The sequence below is a fragment of the Armigeres subalbatus genome, chromosome 3, assembly GCF_024139115.2.
Source record: "Armigeres subalbatus isolate Guangzhou_Male chromosome 3, GZ_Asu_2, whole genome shotgun sequence".
Lineage (NCBI taxonomy): Eukaryota > Metazoa > Arthropoda > Insecta > Diptera > Culicidae > Armigeres > Armigeres subalbatus.
Window position 1 is genome coordinate 155,043,084 of NC_085141.1, and position 26,653 is coordinate 155,069,736.

Here is a 26,653-nt window from a genome sequence, read left to right on the forward strand (position 1 = left end):
TGGAGGAACATCCTGACTATATCCTGGAGAAACTTCCGGGCGAAATTCTGGAGGAACCTCCGGACGAAATTCTGGAGGAACCTCCGGACGAAATTCTGGAGGAGCTTTCACATGAGATCCTGGAGAAATTTCCGAAGAAACTCCTGAAGGAACTTCTGGAGGAAATCATGGAGGAACTGCCTGGAAATCATGGAGGAAGTTTCAGATGAATTCCTGGAGGAACTTCCGGACGAAATCTTGGAGGAACTTCCACACGAAATCTTGGAAGAATTTCTAGAGGAACATCCTGAGTATATTCTGGAGAAACTTCCGGACGAAATTCTGGAGGAACCTCCGGACGAAATTCTGGAGGAGCTTTCACATGAGATCCTGGAGAAATTTCCGAAGAAACTCCTGAAGGAACTTCCGGAGGAAATCATGGAGGAACTGCCGGACGAAATTCTAGAGGAACTTCCAGTTGAAATCCTGGAGGAACTTTTACATGAAATCCTTGAGGAATTTCCTATTGAATTTCTGGAGTAACTTCTGGATGATATCCTGGAGGAGCTTCCGAACGAAATCCTGGAGAAACTCTGGACGAAATCCTGGAGGAGCTTGCACATGAAATCCTAGCGGAACTTCCGGGCGATATCACGTAGAAACTTCCGGACGAAACCTACAGAAACTTCCGGGCGAGATCTTGGAGGAACTTCCGGATGACATCCTGGAGAAACTTTCGGACGAAATCCTTCCAAACGAAATCTTGGAGAAACTTCCGGACGACATCTTGGAGGAACTTCCGGACGAAAGCCTGGAGGAACTTTCGGACGAAATCCTGGAGAAACTGCCGAATGAAATCCTGGAGGAACTTCCACACGAAATCTTTGAAGAAATTCTGGAGGAACATCCTGGATATATTCTGGAGGAACCTCCGGACGAAATCCTGGAGGAACTTCCGGAGGAACTGCTGGAAGAAATCAACCTCCGGACGAAATTCTGGAGGAACTTCCAGAAGAAATCCTGGAGGAACTTTTACACGAAATCCTGGAGGAATTTCCGGATGAATTCCTGGAGGAACTACCGGACGAAATCCTGAAGGAAACTTCAGACGAAATCCTGGAGAAACTTCCACATGAAATCTTGGAGGAACTTCCGGAGGAACATGCTGACGATATTCAGGAGCAGCTTCCGAACGAAATCCTGGAAGAACCTCAGCACGAAATCCTGGAGGAGCTTCCACACGAAATCCTGGAGGAATTTCCGGAGAAACTTCTGAAGGAACTTCCTGATGAAATCCTGAAGGAACTTCCGTCGATTTCCTGGAGAAACTTCCTGACAAAATCCTGGAGAAAGTTTCGGACGAAATCATGTAGAAAACTTTCGGACGAAGTCATAAAGGAACTTCCGGACGAAATTCTTGAGGAACTCCCGGATGACATCCCGGAGGAACTTCCGGACGAAATCCTGAAGGAACTTCCGGACGAAATCTTGGAAGAACCTTCGGACGAAATTCTGGAAAAACGTCCGAACGTAATCGTGGAGGAACTTCCGGAAGAATTCCTAAAGAAATACCGAAGAATTTTTGACGCTTGAAATTCGTCCACGCCGACCCCATGCTGCCGTGCCGCCGCCGCAGATAATCAACCGCGTGACAGCGCTGCCACTGGCTGAAGATTATCTATCACGCCGCCACCTATTAAATTTCAATTGGCGCACAGGTTTTTTAAAAGTGATAATTTATTTTTGCTTTATGGAAAGCTCTCAATTAGGGTTACTGCTCTTGGACTTCATCTCATAGCTCCGATATTGGTCCTACGAAAAACAAAGCAATGAAAAAGGTATTTGATTTGATTATTATTTTTATAATTTTTTCAAAGCAGTAGAAGCATGCTTGTTAGCAAAAAAAAGAAGCTGTGACGAAATTGGTGCCGTATTTCCGTGTTTCGCGATGAGATGAATATATGTTCAGTGAGATTGAAAAACGGAACAGTTCCTCTATTTATGGAAATTTTGCATTATTTGTGGAAATTTTTAAACTTTAGTTTATCCAGCTTTTTTGCTACACTAGCTATAAATAAAACAAGGTGATCTCCAATTTTGACGTATGCTATGTAAGCAAACAGAGGTACAAACTTGCTATGAAGCGACGTCTCAGTAGCTATGCATTTTCTATTTCACTCAACAAATGTCAGTATTATTTCAACTTGAAAATTTAAACGAAACTCCCAGGACTGATTTAGCTTTTCTGTGTAAAATGCCCAAATTTTAATTTCTTCTTTCTATTTCAAGGATCAATACTGTCTTGTGAAAAACCATGAGGAAAATACTGCCAAGTACTAGTTCAGATATATAAAATCATAAGCAAGTGCGCATGGATGTCAGGATTTGATGGGACTGGTTGATAGGGTGCATATTCATGCTCCAAGTTATCTTTCTAAGAAGGAATTTTCGTTCGTGGTGTGTTCAAAGCGATGAGTTCCGTCGTAGGACGTCAAGTGCTGGTATTTTACCAATGTCGCGTCTCAATTCTTAAGAACAGTCTCTATAACTTCTACATTAAATCTTCTCCTTCTTTCCCACTATAGATGGCTCCATTTATACTTTTCTGCAAACAAACTAAAACCGGCATAAATATCTGAAATAAAAAGGAAATTATGCTCCAAAGCGGATGTTTTGATCGATATTTAAGTTTCTGCCATAGAAAGATAGCTTTGCCAGTAGTTCGGAAAGCTGGCAATCAGCGGCGTATATTTTGAAACAACTACTCAGTCAAAACCCTTTCTTTCTAGGGAATGTGGGATTATGGAGCGTAGTGAACATTATAATAGTTAATGGCGCAGGGAAAAAGTAGTTGAGTCCAATTGTTCAAAGTCCAAGTGAAATGGTGCAGAATGAGTACAAAAGCGTTGGAGAGCCGATCCGGAGATCCAAGTTTGATTCTCGATTCTGTCCAAGATTTTCAACTCTCTTGAATGGAAAAGAAAATTGAACATGTTGAAACGTAGCATAAGGTTAACGCAGGGTAACCAAACAACGGTTGCGATTGCTGTATGCATATATGCCCCTGCAGTTGACCTCAAAAGAGCACCATCCTCGTTTGAATTGACCTGAACCTGTCCTATTTCGTAACGTGACGATGAATGTAAGGATATTTGGTACGGTAAAGGTGACGACGAGATAGAGGTAAAATGGTTTTAGCTCAATTGGTCACGATTAGGAGCAATGTTGCGGTATTTCGCCTCTATTGACCGTTCTGGCACTTCAACATTCACTATCAGCTTTATTCAAGTTGGCCATGAATGTACCAGGTCTCGTCCTCTCAAAAGGTTTTCATGTCCATAGAATTGAGTCTAATGCACCTCGTTTATCATGTTTAATAATACGAACAGCCTTCAGCAACTCTTGCATTTCCTAAAATTGAATCAAATATGTAGTTAAACCCCTGTGAAAAAACTTTTAAAGTAAAAATCAAATACGAAAAACATTTGGTTATGTGACGTTTTCATGGACTAAATCAATATTTTTTCCACAAACATAAAGCATACTTTGATTGAATTATAAAAATTATAGTGTACACAGCAAATGTCAGATAGGGGTGATGCAAAATTTATAGCATGGCCTGCCTAAAAAGCTGGATTGTTTATACCCTGATTTCTTTATTGGCAATAGTCCTATTTTTTATGGATATTTTCTAGTTTTTAGGGGGAGTTTTTATTTCAGTCTTCAGAAAATTTTCGCACAGACACTTTCACTCCAACATATTTAGTTATCTACAACATACCGTCGAAACAAGAAGTACTGCGCGGCGCGCATTGTACAATTCTTCCAATAGAAAGAAGATAATATGAAATTTTGGTCTACTGAGCTCCGTTGTATACAAAGCTGCTTGGAAGCCCGAGCAGGAGAAATTGGCTCAATAATACCTAATTCAGTCATTGATACCATACTCTGTTATGAACTAGCCCTGCATAAGAGGTAAAATACCAAATGAATAATACCAAAAACTAATATGTACAATACTTGAACAATAACATACTCAGTTATTAAATTGAATTTCAATACCAAATGCATAACCAATAATTATTCGTTTGGTATTAAAATGCCTAAGCATGTTATGCCTCAAGTATTCTGCATATAAGGTTTTGGTATTATTTTTTTGGTATTTTACTTTTTATGCAAGGCTAGTTCATACCAATTTATACTACAAACGCTGTATAACGAATCAAACAACCAAGTTTATATGGTACAACAGAACATTTTCTTCATAACTTTTGATTACAATGACTGAGCGTGATTATATTCCCCGTCGAATGCAACTTGTTGCAAGAAAATCGGTTAGGAATTACTATATGAAAAAGTGGCTAATGTTTTTCGGGTTTCGTGCACACACACACATACATACACACGGACAGACAGACATTTGTTCAGCTCGACGAGGTGAGTCGATTGGTACATAACATCATGGGTCTCCGAGACTTCTATAAAAAGTTTGATTTTGGAGTGAAATGATAGCCGTTCGGTACAACTTTGTTGTACGAGAAAGGCAAAAAACGTCTTCGACCAGAGGTCGTACAGACTGACCACATACAGTGACCGGCATAATGAAAAGCCCACTCGCCGTTTTTCATACAAAATGATCAACTTTTGAGATCTAGATCTCGATTGCGTGTGAACCAATTTCGCTGAAAATTTGACCAGAGTTCAGATATAACTTTTATTAAATCATTTTTTTGTCAAAAAAATGGTTTTGGTATTACCGCGATAATTTTTTACCCTATGAATCAATATGGTCGACACTTAGGTGTGGTAAAATTCAAGTTATATCTGAGCTCTGGTCGAATTTTCAGCAAAATTGGTTCACACGCAATCGAGATCTAGATTCTCAAAGTTGACCATTTTGTACGAAAAACGGCATGTGAGCTTTTTATTATGCAGGTCACTGTAACACCTAGAATGAAACCACAGATAGGACACATAACACCCAGTGGGCCAATGAAGAATTTTTCGATCACGAAAAGTTTTCATCTTTGGAATTGAACCCACACTGCATACAGCATTCGTCTAGACCCACGGGGATGACAAGCTACGCCATCTTTGTCACATGTTTTCTGAATCACCAATACGAGTACACTGCGAATGCAACATAAACAATTGCGAGGGTGAAAATAATATAAAACGAACAAAGGCATAGACAGTACCTTGTGCAACTAGCATTTTAAATAATGGAGCAAATAAGTTGAACATTCTTAAGTTTGAAGCATGGAATCGAGTGTATAATTGTTTTAATTGATAATTCGTTAAATTTTTCTCTATTTTCTCATAATTGTATCATGTTGCATTATTGAGTGGTATGGGCGTTTTTCATCATATTCTCCTGTAAAAACGTTAACATTCAAAATTCACGCACATACTATTACAAAATAAATCAGTATTGGGGTAATTTGACACTGGGGGATAAATTTATCACCCAAAAAAGAACGAACAGGCAAACCTGTCAAAATCCATAGTAAAAAAATTGGATGTCGCTCCTCTGTCTAGACCTGAGACGAGACATGCAGAGTCGCTGCTTCTTTTCTCTTGTTTTGACACTTGTTCTTCTTTTTTTTATCACAGTTGACCATCGAGTTTCAACTGTTTCCTTGACTGTTTCACCTAAACCCCGAGTGGATCACATTAAAAGTGTATCCAATTCACGAATTAGTAAATTCATTTCCATAAGGATTTTTATACCAGGAACAAAACACACGTTTATAACTGATTATTAATAAGCTAAACGGATGATTTGGAATACTCGTTAAAGAAAAAAAGTCTTCGTAAAACAAAAATCATGCGGAATATTTTATTTGGGTTACCAATACTTTCGCACAAAAAGCTTCTGGCTGCACCTGACAGTTCGTGACAACAGTTGACTGGCAGCAGCTGAAGTTACAGTTTTCCTCTTTGCAAGTCCCGTCTCAGGTCTAGACGATTGACGTTGCAAACCATACGGCCACGAATCCCACGATCTAAGTTTGAAGACTAAGGTCAACTCTTTACATAACATAATATTATCAATATAATTTTATTTTATTTATACAATATTATTTATATTATATTAGAAATAAATTCAAAACCGGAGTTTGAGGCTGTACATTTTAATTCATGACTAGAGGAGGCGCAAAGTCAATTTATGTTTATATGGGAATTAATATTAAAAAAAAATCTCCTATATTTATAGGAAGATTTTTTTCTAGCGTTTCTGAAATGTGAACTGCCCTATTATACATTCAACCGTCCTATGGATAGTTTTGGGGCTCTGTATATACTAATCCCTTATGACAGTCGTGCGTAACTAATGTCGCATCCACGGCAAATTCCATTCCGATACGCAGAAACTACAAAATAAAATGACGCCCGTACATCTCATTCCAAATTTCATGTAACTCACAGTATCACATTTACCACCCACGCTAACGTAACCGAAATTACCCACATCAATGAAATTGCATACATCTACACTTTACTTCATTTCGTCACACTTAACCGACGAAATAACAAAAAACGCGTCAAATTTTCCGCAATTGTCTTTCCCATTGCCACCACGTAATGCATCCAGCTTGGTATTGTTTTGGTTACCTACCGAACAATCGATAGATAATAAAAAACAATTTCAGCAGGTTTGTGGGCAGCTCACCTGACGGTACTGCGTCTGTTTGCAACCTCAACCAGCCAGTGTTGTTAAAACCGTTTCGGTCGGTACCCATATGGAAAAAAGGTACACTTTTCCTCTCATTTTCTATCTCCTTCGGGGGAAGAAGATTTCCACTTTCGATTTTCATTCAAGAGCCGTTGTTGTTGTTGCGGTCTCGGTTCGAATGGAACTCGTTGGTGCGGTTGCATTAGTTCGTATGTATGTGATCTGATGATTACACCGGGCGCCTCCGACTTCGACGATAGCTGAGGTCCGCCGCCGCGCTGTAGTCCGGTTTTTATAGAGCAATCGAAAGTTGTTATTATTTCTGCCCGGTAATGTGGGTACTGTTTAACTGGCGAGTATACAATCTAAGTGGAGAAGCGTAATAGCGGGAGCCGGTTTTGAAGGAAAAAATAGTTTAATGGTGGATATTATGCATCTCTTGGCGATGGGCAAATATGTAGTTGGTACATGGAAAATCATGATTGAACTCAAAAAAGAATTTCGACATGTCAGCATAGAACTAATTCAAATTTCATTGTTTTCACAATTATTTGAATTCATTACACTATATTATCGATTCAGATCAATTCGATCCAGCAAACAAATCTGATAAGAAATGACGAGTTAAAAAAATATGAAAAGTAATTTCCCAACTCCATTAAGTCTCCCTTCGCGAGATAATCCAAATTCGCTGATCTAGTTTAACTCACGATCGTGCAATATTTGATTTCCTATGAACAATTCACCTACGTATCAATTCACTTCGAATGTAATTTAAACCTGTTTGCCGCTGTCCATAGCTGAATCGTGTAAATGAGTAAAACCGAGAGTGATAATAACGCCTGGAGGCCCTCATGTAAAGACTGGCACCGAAGGAACGATCGACATTCAGATGAAAAGTGTGGCAAGGTCATTTCAAGTATTGCTTTTTGCTCTTTTTTTTCTGTCCCACAGATAAACGTTTATCAGTTAACAGGAAACACTACTCAGCTCGTTGGTAGGTCAGTATTTTTGCGAGAAAATGGGTAATCAAAATCGATGCTTTGCGGAATATTCCAAAATGCCATCATCATCATGCCCGCGTGTGATACAAGGACGCCTATTAATTGTTAGTTAGTAAAATACTATAAACCAACTGACTTAATTTATCAAAAAAAAACACCTTGCAATCAATTGAAACACGTCCAATCTTATAAATATAATCACACACGTAAGTCAATTAACTCAGGAAAGAAGCAGAAAGCATCCTCATGCGGAGCGCACTTACCGTGTAGGAGAATTGGAAGTACGACGGCGTTACGCCATCGCCGCCTTCGGAGCCGAGACCCTGTGGCGGTGGCTGCTGCTGCTGGCTGAGGCTGGCTCGACTGCCCAGGCGCCTACTGTTAGCGACGCTACTGTCAACGTAGAGCGTCTGCTCCTGGTACGAGTCCGGCGGTTGATTTCGGTTTATCGATGAGGGAAAAAACCCACTCCGAGATGTTTCGAACGATGGCACAAAGCGGCCCTGGGATTGAGCGAAGTAGAAGTTGCCTGCAATGGGGCAGAAAAGAAAGAAGACAATTGTTATGTTGGATACGTATTTTTTTTAATTTCCCGTATTACATAAGAAAATCACATTCATTTACCCAAAATACATTATAATAATGATAATAATATGCCACAGTACTTGGAAACCGTGGAGAACCTTAAAAATCTGCAGTTTATCGTATATTAGGCTGCAGTGGCTGCTATAAAGACGTTGGGATTGCGAACGCGCCCGTATCACCTTACGAGTGATGGACGCGCATGCCCTAAAGAATGAAACCCCACGTGGATGCGACTTCAAGAGACCCGCATCGCCACACTGCGGTCAAAGATTGGTTGATTAACACAGTACAAGCAAGGAAATCTATCAACGAGTTCTAGTTCGAAATGTTGCTGCGTTGCGTTGTTGCGTTGTGAGCATTTCGTAGATTGCATACTGACAGCTATCATGTATATTATTTTTTCAACCTTCTTACCCCAATTGCTTATTGATTCCGATTTGGGATTTGATGGCAACCTAATTGGGGGTCCAAAGTGACGCAGGTTTGGTCCAATCTGTGGGAATACCCCGTCATACACAATGGCGATGGGGTGAAGATGGCAGAAAAAGAGCGATATTGTGGTGGAATGGGAGACATGATCGCTATCAGCGTGACCGCCCAAGATATACGTTAGGCCATCCGGTATACCAAGAATTAAGCTGCACCAGGACCCGATTCCGTGCATAATTTCTGGTATAAGAAATTAACAACGGTCCATGGGCGGATATCGGAATGCTACAACACGGTACTTGTTAAACCCGGGCAGTTACCGGGATTCATCACTAGTGGTGTCACTTATCTTCTGCCGAATTGGAATTGGAACACTTTCGAGTCTGTACAAAGTGCTGTCTTCGGTAATAGCGAGGAGGGTGCAGCCATTTGCGACGTCAACAACTTGATGACTGAAGAACAAACAGGTAGTCGACGCAACATTTGAGGCTGCAAGGATCGGGTCATGATAGATGCAGTCGATGATGGGCATGGGCAAGAAGCCTAAGCATGGCGTATATTGACTACAAGAAGGCGTATGGTTCAGTACCTCACTCGAACCTTCAAGCAAAGAAGCCTAATAGCCTATTCAGATTGGGCTATTTATGACTTTGTTAAGTGAGAGGGTATCCAATTATTACGAGGTGTTCAGACTGCAGCAAGATAATATATCTTGACGTTTCCATGTTTTCTCATTTGCACGCTAATACAGGGTTGAATTCAAGGAGAGTTTTAAAATTTAATTTGCGAAATCAAGCATTTGTGTGGCGACAATCGAACATTTTTTTCTGAACAAAGTTTCTACGAAAAAAAAATATAAAAAAAAAATATGAAAAGGGATTTACGAAGAATATTTGAAGCTCTCATTGAGCGAAGTGATAATGAGCGAAACTACATTCATTAGTTGGGTGCGCCGTTCTTCGGGGAATCAGACTATTCCTCAATTTATTTTTAAGTTTAAAAAGTATTTTGATTATGTACTATGATTGAACGGAGATTTGATAGAAAAATTTAGATACTTTTGGAAATTCTCACAAATAAATAAAAAAAAGGACGATTGGACCAATTTTCAAGAAATATTATCGAACTAAAATGTAATAATAAATAATAAATGGTGGAAAACCAGTATCTCCATGTATGAAGGGCAACTCAGCAATTTAATTTTTTTTTCAAAAATGGAAACTGAACCATTGCGTTCTACTCGACATGCATTACCAATCCATGTCTTATTTAAGGTTATTCTACTTTATATATACATCCCATTCAAATCGTACAGTTGTCCCACGTGAAAAGTGTTGAAATCCGAAGTATATTAAGCCATTCAAGGAGCAGAATTGAAACAATTTATGAAATCATGTTTATTCATCAAATGTATTCGTTTTACAACCATTCCTACGTTTTAAATTGTCTTCCGCATTGCCCCTTGAACTTTGAAAATTTATTCGATTTGTTCTATTAAATCTAGGTTTAAGTTAAATACTTCATGTTAATTCTAGAGAGCATCTGTTTTTTAAACAATTCTTGTTGAATAAGTGGAGAATAAATAATTATCATCATTATTTTTCATCATATAAAATGCTTTCCACAAAACCATCACAATCCGAGTTATTCTTCAGCGCTCAGAAGATTTCCATCTAACATGCATTCGACCCTGCTGCGACAGAAAGAGCATGACTGTCAACTACGAAACGAAATGAAAACAGAGAGAATTTTCTCTCTGGCAAAGAGAGCGTGACGCTTGTCAGTTTTGTTTTGTTGAATTTCTCCCTGCATCCCAGTTAGAACGAAAGCTCTCTCGTAATAATTGTTCGTAATAAATTCTTTATGACTCTTTAGCGGGTATCTTTTGACAGCGCAAAATGTATGGAATATTACGTAAATAATGACATCATAAAGCGTATTTACCCTGAAACGCCAATTATTATGTCATTAATGGCGTAATCTGAATAGGCTATAAGCATGGCGTATATTGACTACAAGAAGGCGTACGGCTCGGTACCTCACTTGAACCTTCTTAAGGTACTACAGTTGTACAAGATAGGTGGTAACGTCATCAGGCCAATGCAGTGCGCTATAGGGATGCGGAGCACATCCCTACACATTACCGTTGGAGAAAAGGGGTTACGCTCCAGGACTCTCAGCATCAGGAGGGGTATATTCCAAGGTGATATCTTTACCCGTCTATGGTTTTGCCTTGCCATGAACTCTCTATGCAGAGCACTCAACCAACACAACTATGGTTATCATTTGAAGAGTGGGGAAAGGATTACAAACGTTACCCACACCTTCTTTATGGGTGATTTGAAACTGTTTGCGGAATCTGTGGAGAAGCTGCACCAGTTTCTGCGGCTTGTAACGGTATTCAGTAATGACATCCGGATGGAATTTGGAATCGATAAATGTCGATCCATATTCTATACATCTACGCTGATGCCGACAGAGTCCGCGGAAGGAAGAGAACAGGAAGAGATTCGAAACATGGTTGAAGGCGAAACGTACAAGATCCTAAGTTTCCTGCAACTGAAGGGAATCCGCCACCGATGACCAAGAAGAAGCTGCAGGAAAAGTTCTTGCATCGTGTCAACGGTATTTTGAAAAGCTTCTTATCGGTCGGCAACAAGGTGAAGGCGATAAACACATTTGCCGTGTCCTTGTTGACATATAGTTTCGGGCTGGTGAAGTGGACCAAGACTGACTTGGAGAACCACCCTGCCACGTGCAGTAGCAGCTAAAGACGTCACCGATATACAAACACTATGTGTTTGTCAGATCCAGCAGTTGCGAAGATACTTCGTGAAAGCCAAATCGCGCTGCGTGTGAAGCTGACCATGGACTCAGTGCCTTGCATCTGGCGCATTCCTCCTACGCTGAATTGCGACATCAAAACTGTCGACGAGATGATCGTATCGTGGAAGCAAAAAGAGTTGCATGGAACGCACCCCCATCCACTGGAGCTGGAATATTTCGATGAATCGGCGTCGAATACGTGGCTGGTGCGGGGTGACCTCTTCTCAGTAACAGAAGGATTCATGGTAGCCATTCAGGACCGTGTAATTGCGACGAAGAATTATTGGCACTATGTATTGCATAAAAATGTAAAGGACCACCGCAGGAAGTGCAATTCAAAAGGAGAGACGATCCAGCATATCGTGTCCGGGTGTTCAACCTTAGCTGATTCAGTCTATATCGGTCGCCCTAACGAAGTCGTCAATATTGTGCACCAACAGCTAGCTTTAAAGCACAATTTGGTTGACCAGTTTGTCGCCTACTACAAATATGTGCCTGTCTCGGTTTTGGAAAATAGTTTCGTAAAGCTGTACTGGGATCGCGAGATAGTAATGGATGTCCTCATTCGTGCCAATCGACCTGATATTGGTAGTTATCTCAGCAACTGCAGATCCTTAGGAGAGCTATCTTATCCAAAATATAACATCCAAAAAATAGTGGTTCTTGTAACATGCAGCATCGTTAAAAGATTCCTGAACTACCATAACTAATACATCGCTTATTGAAGGATTTTAAGTCAACCGGCGAATGAGATCCACAGATCCTGAGCCTCTTTGACATTCATATTTCCCGAAGGAGGTGAAAATTCAAAGCATCTTTGCTGAGGAAGTGCCAAAACTCTATAATAATAATAATAATGCTCAAAAAAAATATTTTTTTTATTTGCTCAGACGAAGGCCGGAGTGGCCTGTACAGTACATAAAATTCTTCTCCATTCGGCTCGGTTCATTCCTGCACCTGCACCTGCACCTCACAATACAAACACGAGGTGGGTGGCCCACGTTGTCTTCTCTTGAACCTCATCCGATCATGTACTCCGTCTTTGACGTGTTGATCCGTCGCCTTGATCAACCATATCAATTTATCCGGAAATGTATTCGTGCACCCATAAATTTCGCCTGGAACTGCCCCTCGAACTCTCTTGCGATTGGTGTTAGTCGGCGGCATAAAATTTGAACGCTCAGGTTGGCCAAGAGGAGGAGTTTAGACCGACTATTGGAAAGTTCAGCGCACACCGGCTGACGAACGAAAACGGCCTACGACTAATTGATTTCGCCGCCTCCAAGAATATGGCCATTCGCAGCACCTACTTCCAACACAGCCTTCCGTATCGGTACACCTGGAGATCACCACTGCAGACAGAATCACAAATCGACCACGTTCTGATTGATGGACGGCACTTCTCCGACATTATCGACGTCAGGACATATCGTGGCGCTAACATCGACTCTGATCACTATCTGGTGATGGTTAAACTGCGCCCAAAACTATCCGTCATCAACAATGTTCGGTACCGACGACAGCCGCGGTACGACCTAGAGCGACTGAAGCAAGTTCTACCAGAAGCTCAGCGCATCCCGCAAAGGCTTCGTGCCGCGAGCCGAAATGTGCCGGGATAAGGATGGGAGCATCTTGACGGACGAACGTGTGGTGATCGAAAGGTGGAAGCAGCACTACGAGGAACATTTGAATGGCGCTGAGAGTACAGGCAGTGAAAGTCAAGGCAGCGGAGGAAATGACTACGTCAGTTCAGCGGACGATGGAAGCCAACCAGCCCCCACCTTGAGGGAAGTTAAGGATGCCATCCAACAGTAAAAGACCAATAAATCAGCTGATAAGGATGGTATCGGAGCTGAGCTCATCAAGATGGGCCCGGAAAAGCTAGCCACTTGCCTGCACAAATTGATAGTCAGAATCTGGGAAACTGAACAGCTACCGGAGTGGAAGGAAGGGGTTACATGCCCCATCTACAAGAAAGGCGACAAGCTGGAGTGTGAGAACTTTCGAGCGATCACCATCCTTAATGCCGCCTACAAAGTGATATCCCAGATCATCTTCCGTCGTCTGTCACCATAAGTGAATGAGTTCGTGGGAAGCCGGCTTCGTTGACGGCCGCTCGACAACGGACCAGATCTTTACTGTACGGCGGATCCTATAAAAAATGCCGTGAATACCAGGTCCCAATGCACCATCTGTTCGTTGATTTCAAGGCGGCATACGACAGTATAGACCGTGTAGAGCTATGGAAAATTATGGACGAGAACAGCTTCCCTGGGAAGCTTAGCAGACTGATCAAAGCAACGGTGGATGATGTGCAAAACTGTGTGAAGATTTCGGGCGAACACTCCAGTTCGTTCGAATCGCGCCGGGGACTAAGACAAGGTGATGGACTTTCGTGCCTGTTGTTCAACATTGCGCTAGAAGGTGTCATGCGGAGAGCCGGGTGTAAAAGCCGGAGTACGATTTTCAACAGATCCAGTCAATTTATTTGTTTCGCGGATGACATGGACATTGTCCATTTGCAAAGGTGTCGAGGAATCACGTTGCTATGCGCTGTATCGAAGTTGTTAGAGCTGGTCGTCATGGATTCTCTAAATGGCCACTGTAAACATTCTATCAGTACCGACCAACATGGATTTATGGAAAAACGTTCCACATGTACGAATCTACTGTGTCTTACATCATACGTTACCGTGCGGGACCGAAACCCGTACAGCACCGAAATCCGTCCACCTCATGAGATATCAATGAATTAAAGGAGGTTAAAGGTAATTAATGTAGGAATAATTAATCTTATCCTGTTCAGATACTTGACAGAAAGCTTTTAGGGCATAGAATTGGAAAGAAGGCTTTGAAATTAAAACAACAAAAATCAAAAACAAATCTCCACCTACCAAACGCGGAGTTTGTGCCGCCATTTTGTTTTCGGGTAGGTCATAATTGCACCAAAAGTAACTGTGTTTTAATTGCTAATTGCAAATTATTACAAAAGATAAACGGAATACAAATCGAAGGGATCACTTCTCAAGGTGCGTATCGAACTATTTACAGTGGTATTTTAGTCAATCAGACTGTTTCAATTTAAATATTTAGTTCAGAAATAGCTGTACGGATTTTGATCCTTTGATTCGAAATCCGTCCACGGTGGACGGATTTCGAGTCAGGAGTAGTTGATTTAATTCATTATTTTATCATGTTTTTCGTAGTTTTTAATGAGTAAATGTGAAACACTTCAAAAGTAGAAGCCTTCGTGCGCCTGTGTCAATGACGAACGTTTTATTTACATTCGATTCCTATTTTCTAATGACTTTTTCATATACTAAGGTGCTTAAGTGTACGGATTTCGATGCCTCACGGTACAGACAGTATGCTTGCTTGTGATCAAACAGATGTAATTTATACGGATCTAACTGCAGCATTTGACTAGTTGAATCACAGCATTGCAATCGCCAAGCTTGATAGATTGGGAATTGGAGGCAGCCTGCTTGCATGGTTTGGTTCGTACCTTACTGAGCGCCAGTTGACAATGGCTCTAGGCGATTGTCGCTCGGAAAGCTTTTTCGCGATGTCTGGCATACCGCAGGGTAGCCATCTGGGACCGTTGATATTCCTTCTCTACTTCAACGACGTACATCTAGTTCTAAAAGGACCGCGATTATCATTTGCAGATGATCTTAAAATGTTTTTGCGCATCTGCTCAATAGCCGATTGTCATCTACTACAAGACCAGATCGATGCTTTCGCTCATTGGTGCGATCTAAATCGACTTGTAGTTAACCCGAAAAAATGCTCGATCATAACTTTTTCTCGAAAGAAACAACCGATTACCTTCAACTACTGCCTGTTCGGAACGACTATTGAAAGAGTGCACTGTGTGAAAGATCTCGGTGTTCTATTGGACTCCAAACTGACATACTCGGATCACATTTCATATGTTGTTGATAAAGCATCCAGGTCTCTTGGATTTGTGATCAAAGTGACAAAGACTTTCACAGACATCTACTGTTTGAAAACACTGTATTGCTCTCTCGTGCGATCTACGTTAGAAAACTGCTCTGCGGTCTGGAGTCCAAACTATAATAATGGTGTCGCACGCATCGAATCCGTTCAACGTCGATTTATACGGTACCCACTCCGCAAACTTCCCTGGAGAGAGCCGCTACGACTTCCTCGCTACGAGAGCCGTTGCCAGCTGATCAGCTTAGAACCTCTGTGTATCCGAAGGGATGTATGCAGAACATTAACCGTCGCCGATATTTTACAAGGAAGAATAGATTGTGACACTCTTCTGCGACAAATAAACATCAACGCACAAGCCCGACAACTGCGGAGTAACCTAATGCTAAGACTTCCTTTTCGTCGCACAAACTATGGACTGCGTAGTGCCCTCCATGGTTTGCAGCGTGTTTTCAATAGAGTGGCGTCGGTGTTTGATTTCCTCTTGACGCGAGATGTCCTCCGCCGGTTCTTCACATCATTTTTCACCGACCAGAATAATTGACACGCATAGACTATAGTTAATGTATTTGTGATTGTATTGTATTTTAACCTCTTGACAATGTTTTTAATGTAGTGATGTGATATTGTATTTATATTTTTTTTAACCATCATTGGGGCTGTACCAAGTCTGTTGATGTAGTAAGTAATAAATAAATAAAGGTGGCAGAACTGTACACCTGCCTGATACGTGAAGCAGCAAAAGTTGGACTGGTGGTAAATGCGTCAAAGACAAAGTACATGCTTGTGGGCGGGACCGAGCGCGACAGGGCCCGCCTGGAAAGCAGTGTTACGATAGACCTTCGATACCTTCGAGGTGGTCGAGGAATTCGTCTACCTCGGATCCTTGCTAACGGCTGATAACAATCTTCTTCTTCTTCTTTTGCCTAGATTGCCTAGACCGGCACCGGGAATCGAACCCAGCCACCCTCAGCATGGTCTTGCTTTGTAGCCGCGCGTCTTACCGCACGGCTAAGGAGGGCCCTATAAATAATAATAACTGATAACAATGTCAGTCGTGAAATACGAAGGCGCATCATCTGTGGAAGTCGGGCCTACTACGGGCTCCAGAAGAAACTGCGGTCAAAAAAGCCACCGCACCAAATGTGTCATGCACAAGACTTTAATAAGACCGGTAGTCCTATACGGACATGAAACATGGACAATGCTCGAGGAGGACTTCCAAGCACTCGGAGTATTCGAGAGACTGGTGCTTAGGACCATCTGAAGAAGTGCAAGAAGACGGTGTGTGGCGGCGAAGAATGAACCTAGAGCTCGCCCAGCTCTACGGCGAACCCAGTATCCAGAAGGTAGCTAAAGCCGGAAGGATACGATGGGCAGGGCATGTCGCAAGAATGCCGGACAGCAACCCTGCAAAGATGGTGTTCGCTTCCGATCCGGCAGGGACGAGACGACGTGAAGCGCAGCGAGCGAGATGGGCAGACCAGGTGCAAAACGACTTGGCGAGCGTGGGGCGTATTCGAGGATGGAGAGATGCGGCCTCGAACCGTGTATTGTTATCTGTTTAGATGTAGACTAAATAAATTAAGGGTGTCGTAAACTGGGATGATCCAGCTTCGGGCGAAATCGTGATGGTTGGCGTATTCAGCAAAGGCAAGAACATGTTTTTGAGCTGTTGACTTCGAATTCGCGAAATAAAATTCCTTTGGGCCAGGTTTAAGTGTCAAGAGCTGCTTCTCGAAACTTGGGGGTCAATTCCGATTTTGTAGGAAGCGAAGCTCAGACGACTAGTGTCGATGCTTCGTTTTACAAGAGGAATGACTCTAACAGCTTCCTCACACTTTAAACAATCATTTACTAGCTTTTCAATAGCATCCAATTTGGCGCTTGGATGGATACGAGAAAGGTAAACCCAAAAACAATTGAATTGGCACAGGTACGGTTATTAAGCTAACGTCGGGAACTATTTTCGTGCCACCAAGAAGGTGTTTATGTGACCCTATGTCTTCTTGTGACGACGTCTTTTGGACGGAGGTTGTCGGGTAGAGCCACTTTGTCGTTGAAGGACCGGAGTAGATGCCGCAATGCGTGTTGTGTTAGCTGAGCGATTTGTTGACCACGTATTATTAGTTCCATTATGATTTCTTCGTGCACGGATTCCTGCTTATCAGTGATAGTGTTAATAACATCACTGAACGACGAAACAGCGGATTTGAATCGAACCATCTTCATAAGTTTCGCACACTCATCACACATCCACATGAGGTTTTGGTTCTCATGGACGATTTTGATAAACGACTTGTTGAGTTTTTTTATCGGTGCATTATCGGTGTACCATTCTTTCGCAGAAAGCCATGCAAATAATACCATCGTCGTCAGCTTCAACTGGCCTCGCGCAGTGATCACAAGCGGATGACATCGTCGATGGAGATGCTCTTAATCTTGCAGTGCGGATGTACGGTAGCCGAAAAAGTGTAGTTAGGGGATAGTGCAAATAGATTGCAAAACAAAACAGTCACAAGTCACAACAATATCACTATCAGGGAAGCGATGATAAACGATTGATTCGCAATATTTATCACTGATCATCCAATACAAATTTAGCAACACTAAGTACTTAACAATCACAGCAAATTGCACAACTAAATAAACGATACAAAAGACACACAATTCGAAGTGCTACTTCCAATCAAGAGTGTTATCGATAGCTAGAATGCAACGTAAGAATAAAACACGTGAGATAGCTACATAAATAGAAAAAAGTTTGGAGCAACCATTGATAAATTACCCCAAATAGGAAGTTTTTTTATACCTATACATTTATTGTTCATTATAAGGATACCCCCATTTTGATATGTCAGTACACATTTACAATTATTGCATCAATATCAAAAACACGTTCATGTTATAAAAGCTCTCTTTCTGCAAGCACTACAATCAAAGCACAAGATTCATGAGTGAATGAAAGCAATCCTCTAGAAAATGGTACTTGATGGTTTACAATAATGTCAAGATTATTAAATACCTTGCCTGTGCCTTGCGTTTATTGCAACATTGAAAACAGCAATGTTTGCCTTTCTGTGTACTTTACTGCTCTATAATATCTTAATATTTAGATAGACACACAACATTCAATAAGCCTACGAAACAACAACATTCCGCCCTTAAATATCCTCCATTATCTGTCAATACCAAGTACTCCCCGCCGAGGTGTAAGAACACCCATAAACTAGTGTTCCCCTATCGGGCACTTAAAGGATGCTCAAACTTAACGATCGTCATAAATTGTACGCCAGTTCATCGGAAACGCTTGTACATTCTCTACCGGCCATTCTACGAAAGATTCTGTCAGAGGATCGCCATATGTCGAACATGCAGACCTCACTATCGGTACAGTTTAATATGCCCTCATAAATTTGGTTCACATCAGAACATGTTGAGCTGTTGAGTAGGTCCACGACAAGAACCGTTTGCGGTTCGGTTGAACTTATACATAAAGAAGTAACATCGCGAAGCAACAAGCTAATTAATTACCCATTCATGCTGCGATGGAACGTGATGCGACCATGTTTCACCGCACGTCACATCGCATCGCCTGGATTCGTTGGAATTGCGTGGACTCACTGCACAAATAGGAATACGACATAGCTTCAAGTCATGACCAGTTGATGTGTGGGTACGACGTTCTAATCCTCAGGTCATCACGTATTCTAATCTCGCGCGCGAGTGTCGGTGGGAGTGTTCGTCTGGTGGGTTCGCAGAAGTATAGCAGTTCCCATCCTCTAAGCCGAGTGGTTACGGTTTGTCATTTGATTGCGAATGACACATGTGAAGTGATAAAAACAATGTTTCGTGTTCTATTCTTAACAAACTATTTATTTGAATGTCTATGGAAGCACGTTTGATCTCACGGTTTATCTGGAACGATGCCGCCCTCATTTAATGGGTTCATTACTCCCTCCCGTTCTTAAGTTGGTTAAAAATCCTCGCGCTTCCATTCAATTCGTTGTGGAGGCGTACTTCACGCATCGCTGTTTGTTCTGTTTGCGCTTCCCAAGTCCACTGCCGCCAGCCAGCGCCTGTTGATCCAAGTACGACGCCCAAGCTGAGGGAAACCGTTAGCGCTAATTTGTTTTGGTGGCCTCCTTACCATGTTTACCGCCGCTCTTGCGCTGATGGCACACGTTTTCCGACCGGTCATCAGCATCAGCTTCGTCGTCCCCAATTTGGATGCCAGTTGATCGTACATGATACATGCAATGGAAGTACGGCGCCTGCGGGAGCCAGAGATCATTAAGACCCCGATGAATCCATCGCAACCACTGCACAGTCAAGTAATCGTTGTAGGTATTTGGATTAAATTAGATTTTAAAAAATGCTTCTCGGGAAGTAGACAGCACTCCAAAAAAATATGAATATTACAGGTGACGTACGTGAATAAAATGACACAAAACCACATGACATAAACTGAATCGCAAATTTTTCAATGTTACATGATTTAAAATTACATGTCATGAAACCCAAACACAGCACCCGATGCGACGCACCTAACGGTCTGGCAGTCGATGCCCGATGCAGTGAAATACTTGTTCAGTGCAAATCGTGGAACATGCTTTACTTCGATCACCTCTCTATCAAGAGACGAAGATAGCTGAGTGGTAACGTGTTGGGCTCTCACTCAGCGGGCTTATGTTCGGTCCTCGTTCTGATCCTTCAATTTTTTCGTCAATATAGTTGTGATGTAAAATTAAATTATCACCTAATTTTACGTCAAAAGTGACGCTCGAATATGTCGTTGTCACAGCACCTAAAATTACATGATTATTTTTAGGTGTGAGGAATTAAAATTTGCCTTTATATTCACAAAACTAAAATGCTGCTGTTTTCGAAGTTAAGTTTTTACCAAGCATCTCCATTGTTTGAAAAATCATAATAAAATCCCAATTCCCCATGTGCGAAAATAATAAGGATCACGATGAAGAAAAATGTTCTTTTAGTTCATCATTTTTACCAGTCGTACAGTCAAATGGCTCACTGTGCACCATTAGAAGTTGTGACTCACATGCGAGACACAATTAATGTATGTACGCGCGCCCCCATCTGAGCGGAAGGTACTTAAACACCTCGAGAGATGAAGTTCTCGACAATGACACAAAGAACGCAAAGATCATATTGTGGGATGAGTCAAAGAATTTTCTCATCCATATACCCATCGTCATGCAGCGGCTTGCGGGGGTTGCCAGGTTCAAGCAAGAGATAAATCTGCAGGCTAAAAAATGCTCCAACCCGGATACAACACGCTTTTTTTAAATCTCCATGCCTTGACCTTAATCGTTTGAAATATTTTAAATACTGACTTAATACTTTGATGTCCCTTTGAAGAACGAGCCTCGCAGATTTACACGGCTTCGTGCTGTGATGTGACTTCCTCTCGGTTCAGCCATCTGCATTTTGTCTCAATTGCCGAATTCACGACTTCCTCGTCGGAGCTTCCCCTACCATATTGCATGAATGGAGAACCATTTAAATAACGCTAAAAGTTCCCTGCCTTGTGGTCCCTATAATACGCAATGTAAATGCACAGCGTGAGTTAAAAGCATCGCAAGTAAGCTACAAATCAACGGAAATACCGAGAGACCAACCGAGGTGACGGAAGACTGTTAAATAATAATAGTGCTATGGCGAAAAAAAAAGATTAGCACCTAAGTGCGCTGCGCCATTTCATAATCTGCAGCAAGGGACGCTACCAACCGGCATAGTGCGGCCTGAGCCGACGACCACGCACTATACGCGTTACCGACACCCTCTCTGCGATCAGAAAATATACGAGATATACATTTTATTGCAATTCAACCTCACTTGATCAGTGATGGTGACCTTGAAGGTCGATGAATCTAAACTTAATAGACTCGCCCTATTTATTAAAGCTGTTTTGCTCAATCGTTTAACTTAATCTGCTACCAATATTTTCTTACATGCAGAAAATCCACATTATTTTTCGCATTCACTAAATGAAGTAAACGCCACGGTCTGAAAGACCCCCTAGGGTTGGTTAGAGGGTCTGTGCCAGATTAATTTGGCGCTTCGTTCGTAATGGTGAGCACTACTGCACAGTGTTGCTTTTTGTCGATTTCGTGCGCTTTTTTAATAGCATCGTTTCTGTTGATTTTTTCGCTGTAGTTTGTTTGGAGGAAACGTTAGATATCATAAAGGGCTTTTTTTGAGAAAATCTGTGAAATGATTAATCCACCTAAAAGTGAGATAAAAATTTTACTTTTTCACCTAAACCGTATATGCGCCTAGTGTCTTCGAGAAAGTTGTAGCGGATGGTATTTTAGGCCACTTTGCCAAAAATCATGTATCTGTGACTTATACTTTACTAGATATGTGACATTTACCGTGGAAGGCCCCTAAAATCAGTTTTTGAGCATAACTTTTTTTATATGTTTCAGGCACTTTTACACCCTTCTACAAAGTTGTTTGGCTAATAAAAATACACGTTTTTGTAGAACATTGCGAAGCTCTATCTCTTAAAATTGATAAGTTATTTGAGAAAATATGTTTTTTCTAGGGGTATTTGAGAATCGTATAACTTGGTCCGGCGCAAAATGGCGCAGACAACTTTTAGTTCTCTGAAGCTGCTGTATGTTGACTCTTGCCTAGCGATTGAAGCTTGTGTTTACACGAAATTACAAACGAGTTATATAGATTTTAAATTTTCTTGTTTTTGGCCTTACTCGTACACTAAGATTATGTATAGGCTATAGGATCGCACTAAAACCAATATTTGATGGTGGCCCATATGCCCATAGTTTTATATAGAAATATGATAAACTGAGCTGATGTCTGTATGTGTGTATGAGTGTATGTGTGTATGTGTAGACATTTAAAAGACACCTTTTTTGCCTTTCTCGTACACTAAGTGCAAAACTAAAAGACTTTTTTATTAAGACTAGATATACACATAGTGTCTTCGGGAAAGCTGTAGCGGATAGTATTTTGAGCCATATTGCCAAAGACACCCCATGTCTAACTATTATACTTTAAAAAATATGTGACTTTTTCAATGGAAGATCCCTAAAATCACATTTTTTATCATAACTTTTTTTTCTATTTTTCCAAGACTTTTCCAACCTTCTACAAAGTTATTTGTCAAACAAAACTACACGTTTTTGTGGAACATTGCGAAGCGCTATCTCTTAAAGCTTAAAAGTTATAATGAAAAAGGTGTTTTTTCTAGGGGTGTTCAGAAATCAAATAGCCTGTTCCGGCGCAAAATGGCCCACAAAACTTTTTAGGATTCAGAAACTACTGTTCTTCTACTTTTCTCTAGTGATTGAAACTTATGTTTACACGAAATTACACGTGTGTTATATCGATTTCAAACTTCCTCCATAAATCTCTGCTTTTTTAATTAATTCTGTACAAGGAGGAATCGCTTCTCAATATTTTGTAAAATGATTGTTCGCAATTGAATACACAAATATGATTAAATGTTTTTGAGCGTGTATTTTTATTAGCCAAACAACTTTGTAGAAGGGTGTAAAAGTGCCTGAAACATATAAAAAAAGTTATGCTCAAAAAACTGATTTTAGGGGCCTTCCACGGTAAATGTCACATATCTAGTAAAGTATAAGTCACAGATACATGATTTTTGGCAAAGTGGCCTAAAATACCATCCGCTACAACTTTCTCGAAGACACTAGGCGCATATACGGTTTAGGTGAAAAAGTAAAATTTTATCTCACTTTTAGGTGGATTAATCATTTCACAGATTTTCTCAAAAAAAGCCCTTTATGATATCTAACGTTTCCTCCAAACAAACTACAGCGAAAAAATCAACAGAAACGATGCTATTAAAAAAGCGCACGAAATCGACAAAAAGCAACACTGTGTACTGGCGGCGCCAGAGCTCTGGTAATAATGGGGCACCAGCATTTTTGGTTCAATTGGTACATTTATAATTTGGCGTCAGTAGTAAGGGAACATCCACAAATTACGTAACGCTTAGAGGGGGGAGGGGGGGTTGACCAAAGTGTGACAATCCATACGAAAATTTTCAATGATTCATACAAAAAGTGTGACATAGGGGGAGGGGTGAAAATGGCCAATTTTTGCGTTACGTAATTAATGGATCTTCCCTAAGAACTACAATTGGGTGCGTAATAAGTCAAGGGATAAATCAATTGAAAATATGTCAGGCAATTTTAATTATTACGAAGTTTTTATTGATTTTTATCGTCTAATTTATCGAATAAGTCTCTTGAAATTCTTTGGCATGTTTTTCCAACAAACTCCAATTCAAAAATTATTTTAGGTATACCTTCGGATTCCATCGAAAATTCCATTCCCTCGGAGATTTCTCGAGTAATTCTTCCGAAATTTCCAGGAAAAATCCCTTCCACAAATTTAGGACAAAATTTCAGGAGTTTCCTTCGGAGTTTCCAAACAAATTGCTAACGGAAGTGACAACGGAACTCCTGAAAATTACTTCGGAGATAAATCCAGCAACTCCTTTGGAGATTCTTTGGAAAATTCAAAGAAGCAATTCTAAGGAAATTTCGATTTTTTTTCGGAAATTCCTCTACGAATTCTTTTTGAAATTTCTTCAAAGACTCTTTCATTTTTTTTGGAAATACCTTCAGGCCTATGGCCTATGCCAGTGTAACAACCCCCACGTTACAATCAACATGTAACAATTAACAAATTAAAATAATGCACGTTCTCTCCTGGTGCCCTGAGAGAGACGGCTAGGTTGTGCCCACTACGGGAAATGACGAGGTTTCATATGAGATTTTGATCCATCAGCCAAATCCCGCAGATATATTTTTATTGCGCATCGCGCTTTTTGTCTACAGCAATTAGTTTGCTGTATTCATAGCTGGCCTATACCAATGCCTTTAATTTTTTTGAAATTTTCTTCGGAAATACCTTAGAAACTTACTCCAAGAAATCCTTTGAAAGAAGAAATTTTCTGAGAATCTGCAAAAGAGTTCCTGAAAGAAATTCCGAAAAAAAATCTTGGAGGATTTCACAGAGAAAATCAAAAATTTCAGAAACTTTTGAACGAGATTCCAGCGATACCTGGAAGAATTTCTGAAAGTATTGCTGAAGAAATTAATAAATGAAATTCCAAAGGGGTTTCTTAAATAGTTTTTAAACAACTTTTTGAAGGAAACAGAAGGAATTTTCGGAAGAATTAAAAAAATCCTTCATGAGAGAAAAGAAATTCACGATGGAATTCCTAAAGGCATTTTCGAAGGAATACCTGAAAAAAATTCTGGGTGACAAACCGAATCAATTCCTGGAGAGGATTTTCTGAACGAACTTTTGAATAAGTCCATGAAGCATCACCTGAATGATTGCTTAAGAAATTTTCGAAACAACTCCTAAAGTGAATTCCGAAGAAGTATGATGATGGATCGACTGAAATCCCGATATTTTTGGTATTTTGTCTTAATTCCAGAAGGAAAAAGAAATCTAAAAATTTATATCAAAATTCCAATAGGAATTTGTTTGGAAATTCCATTAAAAATTCTTAAGATAATTTTTCAAATAATTTTATTAGAAGCTCCTTAAACAATTCCTTCAGAAATTCTTGGCCCAAACCTATTCAAGTTATTCTTCAGAAATACATTTGGAATACATTAAGCTTGAGCTTGATTGACTGCCCGTAGTTGCTACTTCATTATGACAGATCAGCTGTTCTTGCACAGAGAACCAAAAGATGTTTGCTTGGGACTAGCACTCATCTTCAATGTACAAGTACTGGTTATCTCATTTGTTAGGTCGCACTGGCGCCTGCCACATCAGAATGCAAGTCAATGTAGGGAAAGGGGAGGAAATGATGATGCAATAGCTCACCCACTGCAAGCCGAATATACCTCTGCACTTGCCACGAGCTCATGCGGAATTTGTTGGAATTTTTGGGTTAGGTTCGAGGAGCAGAGGTTCGTCCTGGTTAACGAGCTGCTAATGTGACAGATAGGAGAAAGCAGATTATGGAATTTCTTATTGGATGTAGGAAACGAGCTTTTTCGTTCATTTCCAATTCTACTAGAATAGTCAAGTTAAAAATATAGTAAAGAAATGGAAAAGGTATGGAAGTCCATTTCCAGTTCTAGCGATTGCTATTTGGATGGATTTTTTAAGAGATTCCATAAAGAATGCGTAAAGGAAATTACGGAGTAAATTCAAAATCGCCGAAGGTGTAGAGGAATGTTTGTAAGAATTGATAAATAAAATGCGAAGGAATAACTGAAAGAATTCCTGGAGGAAGTTCTGAACAAATTCCTGAGGGAAATTTCGAAGGAATTTCAAGAATTTCTTCCTGGAGTTTCCAGAGGAAATTCTTGAGAAAGTACTGGCAGAGTTCTTGCAATTCATCCCGAATTAATTCCTAAAGAAATTTCCAAAGGTAATCCTAAGACAATTTCCGAAGGTGTTGTGAGTACTGAAAAAAAATCCTAAAAGAATGATCTTTCGAAATCATCTTATAACTTATTTTTTTGAATTTTCGAAAAAAATATCATGATGAATGACAAAAGAAATTTCTGGATTTTTCTCCGCATATTTCCGGAGGATTTTCAGAAGACAAACCGAAACAATTCTTGGAAGAATGTCCAAAGGAATTCTTGCAGAAATTTAAGAATGTCGGAAATTCCTAAAGAATTTAATTTGGAAATTCCGCTTGGAATTTTCTTTACGAATTGTTTTAAAAATGCCTTTGGAAATTCCCTTACGAATTCCTTCGTAAATTCTCAATTAAAATTCTTCGGAAATACCTATGGAAAATCCTTTGGGAATCTTATCAGGAATACCTACGGAGATTATTTCAGGAAAACCTTCCAACATTTCTTAAGAAGAATTCATTTTTAAAGTTTATGAATTCCTTTCAAAATTGCTTTAGGAATTCCTGCCGAAATTGGATAAGGAACCACATATTTTTTTTAAAATGATTTTCATCAGCAATTATTCCAGGATTTACTGAAACAAATTCTTCCAGTAATTCCTTAAGAAATCCGTTCAAAAACTCTAGGATGAAATTCTTGGAATTCTTTCCAAATCTTCGAAAAATCTGCAGAATTTCACCCAGGAACTTTTGAGAAAATTGATTAAAAATTAATCCGGAAATTTAATTAGACATTCCTTGAGGCTTTCGAATATTCCTTTAGAAATTCTTTCAGGAATCAGAAAT

At 40.4% G+C, this 26,653-nt stretch overlaps 1 protein-coding gene across 1 annotated transcript in view; it reads right to left on the minus strand.

Annotated features, from left to right (window-relative positions):
- Positions 1-26,653, minus strand: part of LOC134225133 (mucin-2) — a 287,374-nt gene that overhangs the window by 117,804 nt on the left and 142,917 nt on the right. Inside the window, exon 2 of the mRNA XM_062704951.1 lies at positions 7,923-8,188. Within this exon, the coding sequence (XP_062560935.1) occupies positions 7,923-8,188 (266 nt within the window). The remainder of the gene's footprint in view (positions 1-7,922; positions 8,189-26,653) is intronic.